Source organism: Hakea prostrata, chromosome 8 (genome assembly GCF_041222555.1).
Source record: "Hakea prostrata isolate BN-2017 chromosome 8, UWA_Hpros_2, whole genome shotgun sequence".
In the NCBI taxonomy this organism is placed as follows: Eukaryota; Viridiplantae; Streptophyta; class Magnoliopsida; order Proteales; family Proteaceae; genus Hakea; species Hakea prostrata.
The window spans coordinates 3746401-3762135 of NC_142607.1; the positions used below are offsets into that span (position 1 = coordinate 3746401).

The 15735-nt window shown below is 36.7% G+C and overlaps 1 protein-coding gene across 1 annotated transcript in view; it reads left to right on the forward strand.

The window, feature by feature from the left end:
* The first annotated feature begins 2840 nt into the window (after positions 1-2840).
* LOC149006340 (SAP domain-containing protein) overlaps positions 2841-15735 on the forward strand; it is a 32871-nt gene continuing 19976 nt past the window's right edge. Inside the window, exons 1-2 of the mRNA XM_089167415.1 lie at positions 2841-3058; positions 11441-11486. Of these exons, the coding sequence (XP_089023541.1) occupies positions 2930-3058; positions 11441-11486 (175 nt within the window). The 5' untranslated portion in view covers positions 2841-2929. The remainder of the gene's footprint in view (positions 3059-11440; positions 11487-15735) is intronic.

Genomic DNA, 15735 nt, shown 5'->3' on the forward strand with positions numbered 1-15735 from the left:
TAAAATACAATGAGTTTTTTTTTTTTTTTTTTTTTTTGAATAATGTTTACAAGAGAGAAATAAGAAGATGGATGAAGAAACATAAGGTTGGAGGTAAGGTGTTAATTGAAAGATATTCATGTTTACCTTTCAACAAAACATGGGAGGTTTAAACTGGTTTGTAGTGTTTTCAATGAGGTAAGGGTATAGTGTTTTGATCCAATAAAAAATTTATGCAATCCACCACATGGTCAAAATAATTGAAGAAGAAGCTACCAAGCTCCTAAGGAAAAAAAGTTCCATGTTTATCTCCAAATATACTCTCTGTATTTCATAATTAGTTTTTTTATTTTTTTTTTTTTTTTTATTTACTCAAATAGATTCTATTTTTAAAAATAATTCCAATTGATTAATTACAAAAGAATATACAATCTTATGTGCAAACCAGTGAGAGATTGTAGAATGACAAACTTAATAATTTTCTGCCTGATAATATCCGTCAACAGATTAAAGCATATGTCCCCCTTAAGAAGATAATGGTAGTGACAAGTTCATATAGAAGAATTCTCCAGATGGATGATTCACTATTTGCACAACTTATGAAACTATTTCAAAATGAATTAATAATTTTGGTTCCTAATTCGTTCACAACAGCCTTCTGAGACATGATTTGGAAACTAAAACTACCGAGTAAATTGTGTTAGTTTGCCTGGTTTGCAAGCAAAGATTGCCTTTTAACGAATGCTTATAAAAAATATTTGAAACTCCACGGTTAAGATGAGTGCAATTTTTGTAATGCTAGGGGTAGAAGACAATATGCATGTCTTCCAAAACTGTGATTTTGCTACCGGTATATGGAATCAGCTAGTCCACCTGACTTATTGAAATTCATTTTATATTTGTGATCGAACCTCTTGGTATGAACTTAACATTTGTAGATAAGCTTCTTAATGGTATTTATGATGGCCAGAAAAATTTGTGTGTGTGATTTATTTTATGTGAAACTGGAGGAATAAAGATGTGCATAATATCGATTATGTCTGACCTAGAAATGAGAAATTAATAATTGATGATTACTTCACCATAGTAAAGGAAACATGAGAATCTTGCAATGCAAAAATACAAAAACCATCAAGTATTACAAAAAAGTGTAATTGATCTAAACCACCAAAGGGTTGGTTTAAATGCAATACTAACACCTCCATTATCAAACAAAGTCAAATTGCTTAAGTGGGAGTAGTTATTAGATAACATAATTAAACTTTCCGAGATGGATTCACAAAAAACGTGTGGTGTAATGAAGTTTTAGAAGCTGAACTTTTGGCATTGAAGGAAATATTCGACATTGCTTTCAATATAGGGGCATGGCCTATAGAAATGGAATCCGACTTGCATTAGGCGATCTTGCTTTTTTCATCCTTATTATGAGAAGGAAACCAAGTAGCTGATTGGTGTGCAAAGGATGTTATGTGATAAAATGGAAATCCGGAAAATCTAACAAAAGCCACTTTCGAAATTAGAGGAACTTCTTTAGATTGATATGTTGGCTGGGCTAAATTAGTTTTATTTTATTTTATTTTATTTTATTTTATGTTGGGTCTAGCATGACCAGTTCATTCTACCAAAATTACCCAATCTATTTGAGTAAAAAAAAATTATTACACTATGTAGAGTGCCTTTCTAATTGATTTTCGCAGGCAAATTTGGCAAGTCGACCAGGAATGGAATGAGTACGAAAATAAATCTCTTGACCAACTAAGCATCAACCCAGCTAGATAATCGTCGTAACTATTGATTTCTATAACCTGAAAGATATTCAAATACAAGAAATAACACAATATTTAAAGTACATTTTTAACTTTTGAATATCATGAATGACAAGGAAATTCTCAAACAATGGAGAATCATTATGTAGTCGTGAACCTCAATTGACTACAACCAACACATTTTAGTATAAAGATTATGCTACAAAAAAATAAATATAAAGTGGAGAGATCACGAGTTCAACTTTCGTTGGTGGTGTGCTTAAATTATATATTAGAATTATCTCGAAGAAGTAGTCAAAATGATGTAAACTGGCTCAGATGAACCTCAGGGAAAAAAATAAAATTGTGATATCAGTTATTTTCTATCAAATAAATTGCATGTGAATAAATTAATAAAATTGAATCAATATGAATACCAAAAAAACTAATATAAATGTGTACCGGATAAATCTAGATAAGAAATTAATAAGGTTAAGTAAGGTTTAAAATATTACACGAAATGTTATACATATCTATATTGGATACAATCGATATGATATATTTTTATACGTGAAATTAATATGGTCAAGTAAGGTGTAATTACACGAAATGTTATACATATCTATATTGGATACAATCGATATGATATATTTTTATACGTCTCTCTATTAGATTGCACTAAAATACCTTTTTTTTTTTTGGGTTATCTGAGGTTCATTTGGTTCAGCTTGCGCGCACCTTGATTACATCCTCAAAGGGATGCTTGTCATCCGCAAGGGTCGAACTCATGACCTCTCTATTGAGACCTCTCTATTGAGAAATATAAATCTTACCACTCTACCAACCTTGTATTGACAAAATACTTTTTTTTTTTTGTGGAGAACTACAATACACTAGCCAGTATGATATAAGACTTGATACATGATATAAGACGGTATGTCTCTCAAAATCACTTGATCGATACGATATTTGCCACCAATACTTTAAACCTGGTGGTAGAGCCGTAGAGGCCCTTTAGAGTAAATGTACCGTAGCAAATACCAGATACGTTACGGTACCATTAGACACCCTAGACTAGACTAAAACCCTGCTCGGTAGGCGCCTGGAGACCCTAGACGGTGGTGCGTGAACTCAGAACTCTGTGTTTCACCAATAAAAAAATTAAAAATAGAACTCAGAACTTTGGGGGCTTGAATTCGAACCTTATGGAAGGCGAGTCTGCTACATCTCCCTCCAATTCGAGTTCTATGGCTGGGGCAGAGGGAGCTTCAAGGCTTCTACTCGATCTTCCCTCTCGCGGCATACTACCTTCCACCGTCGTTCCTTCTAATCCGGTACTCTCCATTTATCTTTCTGCGTCGCTCTTCTTCTTGTGTTTTTTTGTTCAATTTTTCTCTGAAATTTTCATTCTTCTTGATTGACTATGCTCTTCGTTCGGCTAAAAATTCCATTGTCGTTATTGTTTAAGATCCGATGATTTTATAACTTCATGTCTTCTTAATTTTTGGACTTGTAGTTACCTTCAGCACATTGCCTCTTCATCTTCTTGTTATTGTCCCTACCTTTACAATTTCAAAACAAAGATCCATGTTGGGAATGTAGAGAGTGACACTATCTTCATGATCGTGATGTTAAGTCAAAAATCGTAATTTAGAATGTAATATCGTTGGTTGTATTTATTGGTCTGATTGTTGCTAGGTTTTTTCAGTTAAAGAGTTTAAGACTGCTTTTTGTTGCATACTTCCAGACACATATTAGCGAATGCTTCACTTGCGCTATCTGTTTTTCTTCACTCACAACACCCCTCTTTTTTCTTCTTTTTGTGTCCGTGTGGTTTCCGATTAAATTTCTGCAAGTCCCTTATGATCCTGTGTAAGTGTTGCTTACCATGATGCAACTTCTCATGGTGCTGTCAATTCCCTCCAACCTGTATGTATTTCGGCTGACCATACGGAAGGTACAAACTCTCATTTACAAGAAGAAGAAGAAGAAGAAGTAGCCTTGTTCCAACTAATGCTACATGGATTCTTGCCCTTCCAATCAGCTCAATTTGAGGCCATGTTAGATACAAGGCCTAAGCTAATCATATAATTTCTCACCACTTTTTTTTAATGTTATCTTAAGTCTGCCCCTAGCTCTTCTAATTCCTTCAATTTGGATTATATAACTTATCCAAAGAGGGGCATTTATATGCCTCCGTTGAATGTGGCCGTGCCAGCTCAAACGACTTGTAGCTTATCACTTATTGGAGGTACCCCCAGATCAAATCTAATATGATCATTTTTTATCTTATCCTTCATAGTTGTGCTACTCATCCATCTTAGTAACCTTGTTTTTGCTACACCAAATTTATCTATATGATTCTTTTTAACAGCTGAACACTCATGCACCATACATACTGGTCAAACGATGGTTCTATAAAATTTTCCTCTAAGCTTTAAAGGAATATATTGATCGCACAAGCCCGGATGCACCTCTCCATTCATACACCCTATTTTAATTATTCGGGAAACATCATCCTCTATATCACATTTTTATGTATGATCGAACCAATGTATCTAAAACAATCATTCTGAGGAATCTCCTTATCATCAAGTTTCACCACCTCATTGTTTGCCCGATCATAACCAAAGTTACAAACTAAGTATTTGTCTTCGTTCTACTTAGTTTAAAGCCTTTGATTCCAAAGTTTATCTCCATAACTCTTAACTTGGTATTAATCCCTACTTGAGTCTTATCTATCAACACAATATCATCAGCAAAAAGCGTACACCAAGGAACCTCATTTTCAATGTGTTTGGTTAATTCATCCATTATAAGTGCAAATAAATATGGGCTTAAAGCTGCTTTTGATATAGCCCATAGTAATTGGGAATTCATAACTTTGCCCTCCCTTTGTTCTTACACTTGTTACTAAACCATCATACTTATCCTTAACTATGTCCACATATTTATTTGCAACACTTCTTTTCTCTAGTACTTGCCAAATTAACATTGTTGGAACTCTATCATAAGCTTTTTCTAGGTCAATAAATTCCATATGAAGGTATTTCCTACACTCTCCATACCGTTCCATAAGTCTCATTGTTAGATAAATAACCTTCATTGTAGATCTTCTTGGCGTAAACCCAAATTAGTTATCCGTAATTGTGGTCAAGTGTCTCAAATGGGTTTCAATTATTCTTCTCCATAATTTCACAGTATGGCTCATCAGTTTAATGCCTCAATAATTATTACAGCTTTGAATTTCTCTTTTATTTTTGTAAATTTTAACCACGATGCTTCTCTTCCATTCATCTGGATTCCTGTGTTCATAGTCTTATTAAACAACTTAGTCAATTAAGCTAGCCTGTAGGTTCCTAAGCTTTTCCATACCTATTGGGATTTCATCAAGACCTTGTCTATTTTCATCATCTTTAGTGCTTCTTTTACTTTGGACATTGAAATTCTTCGTATATATATGTTCGAAGATTGGTGCCTTGGTGAGTGGTGTAATCGTCCAAAGCACAGATCCCTGAAGTATTATTGTTTAGAAGACTAGAGAAATAGATTTTTCAGCTCTTCTTAATGTCCTCATCACGTACTAGGTACTTACCATTTTCACTTTTAATGCATTTAACACGGTCAAGATCTCTACTCTTCCTATCCCTTATTTTAGCTGTCTTATAAATATATTTTTCCACCTCTTTCGTGCCCAACTTATCGTATAGTTCTTCATATTTCTTCTCTCTTGTTTTTCGAGTAATTTTATTGGCTTCATTTTTAGCCAACCTCTACCTTTGAAGATCCTCAACATCCTTAGTCATTTGCCATGTCTTAAATTGGCTTTCTTATCCCTGGTGGTTGCTTGAAGCTCACTATCCCACCACCAAGTTTTTCTATGAAAATGGAGCTTTCCTTTTGATTCACCTGTGACATCTTTAGCCACCTTCTTGATACACGTAGCCATCTTATTCTACATCGCAGACGTGTCCTCCTCAAAATCCCATTTTCCTTGTTTGACTACTTCATTAGTGAAGGATTTAAGCACTCTCCTTTAAAGTTTCACCATCTTATATCCTAATACAATTAACCTTGCATTTTTTATAAATTTTTGGAGTTAGGCACATAGCCAAGATCACTAGTCTATGGTGTGCGGTTTAGTTTTCCCTTGGTATCACCTTGTAATCCTTGCACAACATTCTATCAGTCATTCTAGTTAGGTAGAAATCTGTTTAGCTTCTATGATGTCCACTTCTGAAGGTCAGTTAAATTCTCCTCTCTTTTTGGAGTAAGTATTTACAATACATAGATCAAAAGCAATAGCAAAATAAAAAATTGAGATACCTTCTTCATTCCTCTCTCCAAAACCATATATTCCATGTTCACTCTCATAACCTCTTTGATCTTTCCCAATATGTCCATTTAGAGCACCCCCTATGATAATCTTTTCTCCTTGACGAAGTCCTTGCAACAATCCATCCATATTTTCTTAAAATTCTGCCTTTAGATTTTCATCCAATCCTATTTGAGGTGCATATGCACTATTTATAATTATGATCTCTTTTTTTATTACAAGCTTGATAACAGTAATCATATCACCTATTTGTTTAACATCCACCACATCGTTCTTAAAATCTTTTTGCACTATTATACCTACTCCATTTTTATTAGTTTTATCCCCGGTATACCAAAGTTTAAAGTCATCCAACTCTTTAACTTTTTTTTATCCTTCCATCTAGTGTCTTGAATGCAAGCTATATTAATCTTTCTTTTCCTCATAACATCTATCAATTCTAAGCTTTTACCTGTTAAAGATTTTATATTCCAAGATGCCAATTTAATCCTACGTTTCTGAACTAGCTTCTTTACCCGCACTCGTCCATGGCACAAGAACCCTTGCTTACTTATCACCACATCTAGGCTTCGATGCGATGCATTGCTTATGGGGGACGCCCTAACTAACCCTTGCCCACTTATCACTACACCCGGGCCATGGTTTAGCGTGTCACTTCTTTTGTTGGGGAACGCCCTAGCATAACGTTTATCATATAAGGTCGAATCCGTGAAAATGGTTTGGCTGATTTTTTTCCGGTGCAGGTGTTGACCTGACGCACCACCCGTCCTCCTTTACCTGGGCTTGGGATGGGCAGCAAACACTGGTGCAGTTGTCCAACTCTCATTTGATTGGCTTTATTTGCTTTCCAATTTTTTTGAACTTGGTTCGACTCATAGAATAAAATTCCATTGAAACTTGCGAAATTTCCACCGAAATTTCCCATTTTGGGAACCTCAAAATGAAAAACTAGGGGACCGGAAAAAAATCCCAAGTTTCGATCGAAACTATCGAAATTTTATCGAAACTTGTCGAAACCTCGAAACCTATCGAAACTTGGTTCAACCTAGCTAGACCAGCTGGTTCATGAGAAGAAAAAAATTCCCAAATTTCGTGGGAAACATGGGAAATTTCGTGGAAACCTGAGAAATTTCGTGGAAAACCTAAGATTTTTTCCTGCATGTTTTGTAGCTTTCCCATATTTTCAATTTTTTTTGTTTCTTTTGTGTTTCCCCAAATACCCCCTCCATCAGGACTTCCTTATCTAAATTGCATATTCCCTCAGACTGGTTATCTTAGGCATGTTGATTACTAGACTTATATAGTTACAGTTGTCGATTACCTTGACAACCATAGGCATAAAATGTCATGGGATTCTATGTTCGTTGGTTGGAGAGGGGATGTTATAGGCACAGTACTACTAAACTTATAGGATGGATCTACCGAGGCACTCCTCTTGGCATTGAGTTGTGCTTTCCTTTTATTGTCAGTTACTTTGTATTTGATGTTTTGAAGTTAGAAATTATATGTTGAATTTTATGTACTTAAGTAATTAAGTTTATAGTGTACTTCTCGGACAACTCTACATTAATTTTATGTACATTAAATGACATAGCTACATTGATTTTTTAGCAACATATAGTCAATGTGTTCTTTATACTCTAATTAGCTTAAATGTAGAGTTCCACCCTAAAATACTCTTTAAAACCTGTTGAAACTTCATGTTAAAACTTGCACAAAAAAGTCCTAAGTTTCCTCGAAATTTCCTAGTTTCCCACCTAGGTTTCCCATATTCACCTAGTCAAAACTTGAGTTTCCCTCGAATTTTTTTTCTATGGGACTTCAACTATTTAATTTTATTTATAAAGTGGTTCCTTCTACCATACAAGTGATTGTTTTGGACAGGAAGTGAACTGGGTGTATAGTTGCTAAGATGTCCAGTGGGCCTTGCCTGGGCTGGTGTCACCTGAATTTTTGCCCCCTCAACTGCCTTGGTTCTCCTAGGCAGTCCTGACAACAATGATAGGATGACTTCATGAAGTCTGCTGAGACAAATATCATACCTATAAGACCCAGACATTACATTACTTTTGTATAATCAACTTTTGGAAGATATTCCGACTGGTTTGATATTCAGTATATTAAGTGAATTTAGAGACTCCAACATCCCACTTGTTTGTTAATGTTGGATTATTAATGGGTATGTGATGTAGAACAGTCCTAGAAACTAACATATCCTATTAAGGAAACAGGATCAGCAGCTAACTAGTGACACTAGGGCGTTTATGGGGGAAGGGAATGGTACAGCACACTAATTAACAGTAAGAAACAATTAAAGTAGACTTACCTTAAGCAAAGCTATGATTTAATTAACTGGCAAAGTAACGAAAGAACTCAAGGATAAAAATTCAGACTTCAAGTATGCTGAACCCACACAATTAGGTAAGGGGGATTGGGGCATCGCATTCAAAATAATCAAGAAGTACAGCAGCAGCTCAAGAGATCAATATTTCGTTCAGTTGGAAATAAAGTTTTACATAATGAATGCAAAAAAAAAAAAAAAAAACCTAATCCCAAATACCAAACCAACACTACAGGGCATCAAATAAGATTAACAAAACAAAGCTTTGAAACTTTCAGTCCCAACAAAGTAGTAGAAGCAAAGGCAGTAGGACTTTACTGTGAGAAGAGAAAGAGAAGGGGACAGCAAGGCAATAACAGAAAAAGAGAGAGAAAAAAAATTATGTTGACGGTATAGAAGCACTGTTGCAAGAGGGAGGGGAACATAGAATTTTGTGGTACAAAATAAAGGTGAAAGGCTTACCAAAGGAGAGAAGGTGAGAGAGAGAGAGAGAGATGGTGGAACTCCATGGGAGGGCTGCCATTGGTTCTTTCTTCTTTTCTTTGTTTCTAATTTTCGTTATGTCTTAGTGATGCCCTTATGTGCTCAAATAATATCTCTAGATTACCTCTACACTTAAAATAAGCTCATAAAGACATAAAACAGGTGTAAAAGAATGGTCCCAAGGGTCCAGGTGACCCTCTACATGTGTGCAACCACTAAATGTCTTCAATATTCCTTTTTGAACCAGATCGAAAGGTTCTGAGGTGGTTGTCTACGCCGCTGATAGTGGTGATCAAAGAGGGGACATGTGATGTCCTCTTCAGTATGTATATTTGAAATGCATTTGGTAATTTTGTTTTAACCAAAAAGGTGACAACTAACTACTTTGACCTTTGTTGTTGTCCTTGCACATATTCAATGAAGTTTAAGTGACAAGGGTGAAAATTTAATACTTCTCCTTCCTCTTCCAACCCAACCTCCCCCCACCTCACTCTTCTTTTTCCCTTCTTGTCTTTCTATCTCTTCCTTGTAGGAGATGGAACTATGGCAGCAACAATGGTGGCTGACTTAGAAATGGATGGAACTCCTGCTGATTCAACGCCAATCACCCCTAGAGTGTGGGAAGGTTTCCCTATTTCTACTCTTTCAGTATCTCCATTTCCTCCATTTTTCCTCATGGTTGCAGACACCTCTTATCAGGTAAATCTCATGAGAGCGAATGATGGATTGGAGAGCATATGCTCTCTGCTGTCAAGTGGCTGAATGGGAACCATGTTGTGCTTGAGGAGTTGGAGGGAGAGAGGGAAGCTGGGCAGTGGATGAGTAGAAAGCATCTACCACCATGTGTTTGAGAGGATAGGTCCCTGTTTCGAGAGTTGGAGCAGCCAATGCCTACTTTGGCAGGGTGATAAGGAGGTAGTCTGTTGAAAAGAAGTGAATGAATCTTAACCTGTGTCTAAGGGACACAGCAGGAGCTTTATTTATACCAATAACTTACCAAATATAGAACAAATCAAATCTTCTTAGTGTGGGAATCTTACAAGAAAATATAAGATCCTAGCTGCCTACCCTCAATAAGGAAAAACCATAAAGGAAAGTAAATCTACTATATCTACTAACACCCCAAGACACCCAAATCTTCAACCAAATCTTGTCTTACAACAGAGTCATTGCTGATGCCCTGTTTCAGTGGCAACATCCTGTGGGGGTAGAGGCATTTGGTCGTTTTGGTTTGAGTAAAGGTTTGTTATTTCACAATTAATCAGGAGGAACACTGCCCTTTTATCTGGTATTTCCACTAATGTTTTATTTGCAACTTTTATGTTATAAATCCAAAACTTCTTGAGCAAAAGGACACTTGCAAAGAGTTCCTAAAGGCAATGGCATCAGATGCCTGAGCTCAAAGTTACTGAAAACTATCCACCTCCATAATGACTGTTAGATGTGAAGTACTACCAAACCGGACATTCTTTCTGCCACGCAGTTAATCAGTGAATGAAACTATCTTAGAGTTGCAACAAAGCAATAAAATTTGGTATGCATCATGCATGAATAGAAAACTTCAGTCACTTTTTTAGTTTATTACCTTGAGTAGTCGAGTATACCTTTTTTGAATATTCTTGATGGTTGTTGGGTATGTTAGGTTTTGCAGTTTGTTTTTTCTTTCATTGGGGAACTTTATAATCTAGTAAAGGGGTAGTTAGGTGCCAACAACCACTCTACCTGCACTGGCTTCATTGCCACCTTCCACTGAAATGACGTCTTCCACACCCAAAACCCCAGACCCACTAATAACACCAACAGTGAACCACTGATGGCAATTTCAGCTCGGCCATTGAGCTGCCGAGACAGCTCTACTCACACCCAGCGGTTCCAGCTTGCCATGAATCCTGCTTTGCCACCAATGGCTGTGACTGCTCCACCATGTCCAGTTCCAGTGAGTTTGCTGCCATGTCCTGAGCTTACACTGCCTCCCCCGCTGTCAGGCGGCTCACCCTTCCCGCATCTCTTCACCAGCGGTTCTCCCACTGGCACCTGTGCAGAGGTACCTTTCCACCCACAAGTATGATCAATCTTGGTCCTTCTAGGCACTAATCTGTAAAATGTTAATTACATCATTTACCCTGATGTTGAAAGTAAAAATCAGTTGTGCTTAAGGGTAGATAAAGTACCACCACGAATTTCGATTGTAACCTTCTTGGTTAAAGACAGACCCTTCTCTAAAAATATTAAGTCGATATATCTTCCAGGCATAATTTCTATATTCTGCTTAGGATACCATGTTACATTGTTGTGGCTTTGTGAACTAGAGTATTTCAGGGATAATTCTTATCTCAGATGTGTTCTGAAATGGATCATTACTACTGATTTTTTTAATTTTTTTACTATGGTGCACGACTGTAATAAGTAATAACACCCCCCCCCCCCATCTTTTTTGGGATTAGCTCATGGTAACTTCCTTTGGTTGTAGTTGCTTAAGACAAGTTTCTTACCTACTAACTTAAACGAGTATGTTTGGGATGTTGCTTACATCATGGATAATTTTTTCTTTTGCAGTTAGCAATACGAGTATATATTTGCGACCATAATACATCGCCGCCAGGTCTGCTTATGTATTGAATAATTTACTTTTAAATGTTCCACCATCTTGTCAAAGCTTACATATTGCTTTTTACCTGCATTTAGTTTCAAATTTGGGTTGTAGTTGCATTTGTGATACAATAGTAACTGTTCTAATCTTGTTTGGGAGTTTTGCAACATTTATTTAGTTATCATTGATTGCTATCAGTCAGAGGCATATAATCTTTTCAACCAGCAGACTTCCTGGATGGAACCATTCATGGTAAATATTCTGGATGTAGGAGTGCAGCCAGCATGGCTGGCCTCCCTAGCTCGATGCAATCTCCACTTAGGCCCCATCTCCCTCCTCCTTTTTTTTCTCTCTTTTTCCTCCACCTGACTCCATCCTGACTTCCCTTCCCTCTCCCTCTCCTTCCCATCAAGGAATGACCTGGAGGACCCTCTTCAGCAACCCACCTGTGCCTTCTATTGAAGGTATTCCCCTTTACTTCACTGGCCCTTCTGGACCATGAAACAAGTGTGTGGTTCAATTATTTGTTGAGCTGCTTCATTGGGAACAGACTGGGAGCAGACCTCATTTGATATTTTTAGTCTCCCTTTCTAAGCAATGCAGACTTCAGGGGATTGAAGAAACATACCTGGATAACGGTTTCTTCAACTTCAAGTTCTTGCATGAAAATGATAGCCCCTTCACTGGGGGGAGGCCTTCAAATTGTTCAGAAACCAATCTTCCTCTATCAATGGAATCAACATTCGTAGCTTCATTGTAGCTTCATTGGGTTCACTTGCTTTTTTTTTTTTTTTTTTTCAAAAAAAAGAGGCTTCCCATACAAAAAACAACTATATTGACTCCATCAGTACACCAATAATGGAAAGATTGGTTTGCTTTTGCTCGAATTCGCATTGGGACCTCTGCAGATGAATTGATGCAGGTCCAACATCAAATTGACCAATTTTCCTTTGAAATCAACCTTTGGTTGATGGGTAAGGGGGTTGGGCCCTTGTTTCATATGCCAATGTGATCATAGGCCTAATTCTATGGGCCTAAAAATTTAGCATATAGGCCAAATGACGAAAATAAGATAGTTGTCAGTTTAATTGGTGTAATGATGTAAATTCTGCTGAACATAACTTACTTGTGCACAGTAGTCTTTTGGTTGTGTTTTATTTCAGTTTCCCAGGAAAAAAAAACCTAGTGACCTTAGATCCTAGTTTTCCTTTATTCTAACCATTCAATTTCAGGATATAAATATTTTCTTGAATTTCCGAACTTCCTTAAACTTCCAAAATAAGAATTTCCATATCTTCCAATTTAACCATCCAAATCTAACCAAATTTGGAGAATCGTATTCCTGCATTATTACTTGCGTCCGCTTCAAGTTGCGACCCATCTTGACACTTATAGACACATTCTTTAACCACCCCCACCCCCCCACCGCCCCCAAAAAAAAAAAAAAAAAAAAAAAAAAATGAAAGACATGTAATAGACCCTAGTTTTCCATCTCAAGGAACTTGTCTCATATTTCCCATGGGATGGGCTATGAATCCTTGATACCCTAAATATCATTGAATAGAGTATGAATTTTAACCACAAAGCCTAGGCCTAATTTTTAACTTTTTCCCCCTTAAATCAAACCTATTCACCCCGTATGAGTTGGTTCTCTTAAAGATCTTGTAAGAATTGGCCCTTATTTAATTGAGGCTACATCATGAACCCATTACGTTGTCCATCAAAGTTGCGGACAATGAGGGATCCTCGCTCAAGATGTTCTCTACAAATGGAGCCCTCACTGGCATGTTTGCAAGGTTTTTGGGCATGACTAACTTAAGTGCTTTCCAGGGCAGTTGTGGTTGCTGAGTGCAAAGTTCTTCCGACTACCTTGGGAACTGTCAACTATGTTTCCAGAAACCACTGGTCCAGCGTATACCCTCCTGAAACCTGCCTTCCTGTTGGCCCAACCTTAGCTTCATACCTTCGATCACCCCACCTTGGCCTGCATTGTAACCCTCCTAGGGCCCATAGCCATTTTGTTGTATCCATCTTCGGTTCTCATCAAGGGCATGTGTGTGACACTTCTCCCCTATTGACAGTCGATAATCCTACAAGGACCATGATTAACATCTAACAATCAGTTCTTGTACCCGTGGTCCTTCCGAAGATGATAGCACTATGACTCAGAATCCTTCTTTGGCTTCAGTTGCCATTGCCTCCTCTCCAATCACTTTTACCCCTGACACCCAGACTGCTCATGTTGCTATCTGCTCTCATTCTATTACAGATGATCTGCCTCCCCTTGTCAATCTTCTGCGCCTGATGCTTCTGCATTCTTCCCATGTAGTTGAAGGGTCTACTTATTCCCTGCCCCCACTGGACCTGCTACTTCTTTCTCTCTATATGTCACTTCTGTAACTCCTGCTGGAGTTTTGCTCTTCAGTTGGTGTTGGCTATCTTCTGATTTCCAGGGCTTGTTTTAATGATCGATACAGATAAGTCACTTAAGGGGCTTATTTTATTGGAAATGCGCTTTGGGCTGGGTTAAGTTGGAGGTGAGCCTTCAGTAAGAGTTCATTATGATGGGCCTAAAATATGGTAGAGAGTAGGAAAAATAGGTTTTACTCCATTAGTTTAGTTAGAGTCCTGTTTTAAGTCAGTTTTTTAGTCAAGGTTGAAGGTTACATTGTCATATTAGTTAAGGAACGGACTAGGCTTTTTCATTTGCTTTGGTCTTCCTAAGTAATTTTATAAGGTGCTACATCTTTGTGAATTTGATTGCTTAGATTGTGAAAAAAACATAGTTATGTGTTTTGTGCTGTGACTTGTGAGTATGGTGAGATGCCATTGATGAGAGATCCTAGTCGGAGAAAGACTAGCCTAGCCACTTTGATTTCTGGTTCTTATTTTATCGTTCTCAAATTTCCTGAAAATCTAATAACCAATTGAATTGTTTACTTCTGTTAGAACCCTCTTTGGTTTCTTGTTTTTCTTTTATTGTTCTGAAATTTCCTGAAATCTAGAGACCGGTTGAAGTGTTTACTTTTTTTTTCTGGAGATTGATCATCATAAGCTACAATAAGAGAAAGCCACAATTTTGAGGAAGAAATGGCACGATGTTTTCTATTTTCATTTCTTTATTCTTCTTTTCTATGTCTATCTAATTCTATCTTTTGATCATGATTAATAGAAGTTTGATTTTCGACAATTGTGAGACTTCGGGTAATTAGTTGTCTTTAATTCTCAGATATTTATACATTTTCCATGTTTATTATGTTATTGGATTAATCCTTAGACAAGAGGCCTATTGTTTGATGATTAATATAATACTTAGTCAATTTGAATAATTATTTATTATTCTCATATAAATGACAAATAGCATCCTCGAATGGGTAATCAATGCCTTAGAGAGTTTGCTATATGAATGTATGTCTTGTTTAAATAAACAAGGCTTTTCTGGGTTTATTGACTAGGGATTGGGTCTTTTATATTTGATGCGATTAATAGACATAACTTAAAGGACATACCCAAATGTTATGTTTAATAATTAGGGAATAACTTAAAAGAACGGATCCGAAGGCTATAAAAAAAGTAGGGAAAGATTGGTTGTTAGAGGACTGATCCTCAATGACCATAACCAATATACCCGAAATAAAAAATTATGTTATTTAAGTCAATGATCAATTGAGAGAATCAATACTGAAATTAAATCTTGATTGAAAGTTTTTATTATTTTGATTTTCTTGTTAACTACTACATCCGTTTATTTGTTTTATTCATTATTTAGTTTCTTGATTCAAAACCCCCCAATTTTTATCAAGGAATAAATCTTCACCAATCTCTGCGGATTCGACCCTATTCACTGCTATTACAAATTTAGTTGAGAGAAGGATTATCTTTGGTGGATTCGACACCCACCACACCACATGGTACTCCTTGAGATGTTTATGAGGATCTTCACCTGCAAGACCACGGAAAGTGGGGAGTAAATAAATCAAACCAGATTTTAATTCAAAAGCAACTTCAATATTTGGATATTAAATGCATAATGGTTGTTGGTTCAAATCTGGCATGGCTAAATCTTTTAAGGTCCTTTCATTAATATTATTAGCATCCATGGTTTCTTCTTTAAGCCTAAATAATCCAATTTAATCGATATTAGAAGATGAAGAAGATGATACTTCCTGAAAATGTTGTTTGGTTTCCTTCCTCTATCTACGGGTTGTTTTCTCAATCTCAGGATCAAATTGAAGTTCACCCGTACGAGTGGATTGAGGCA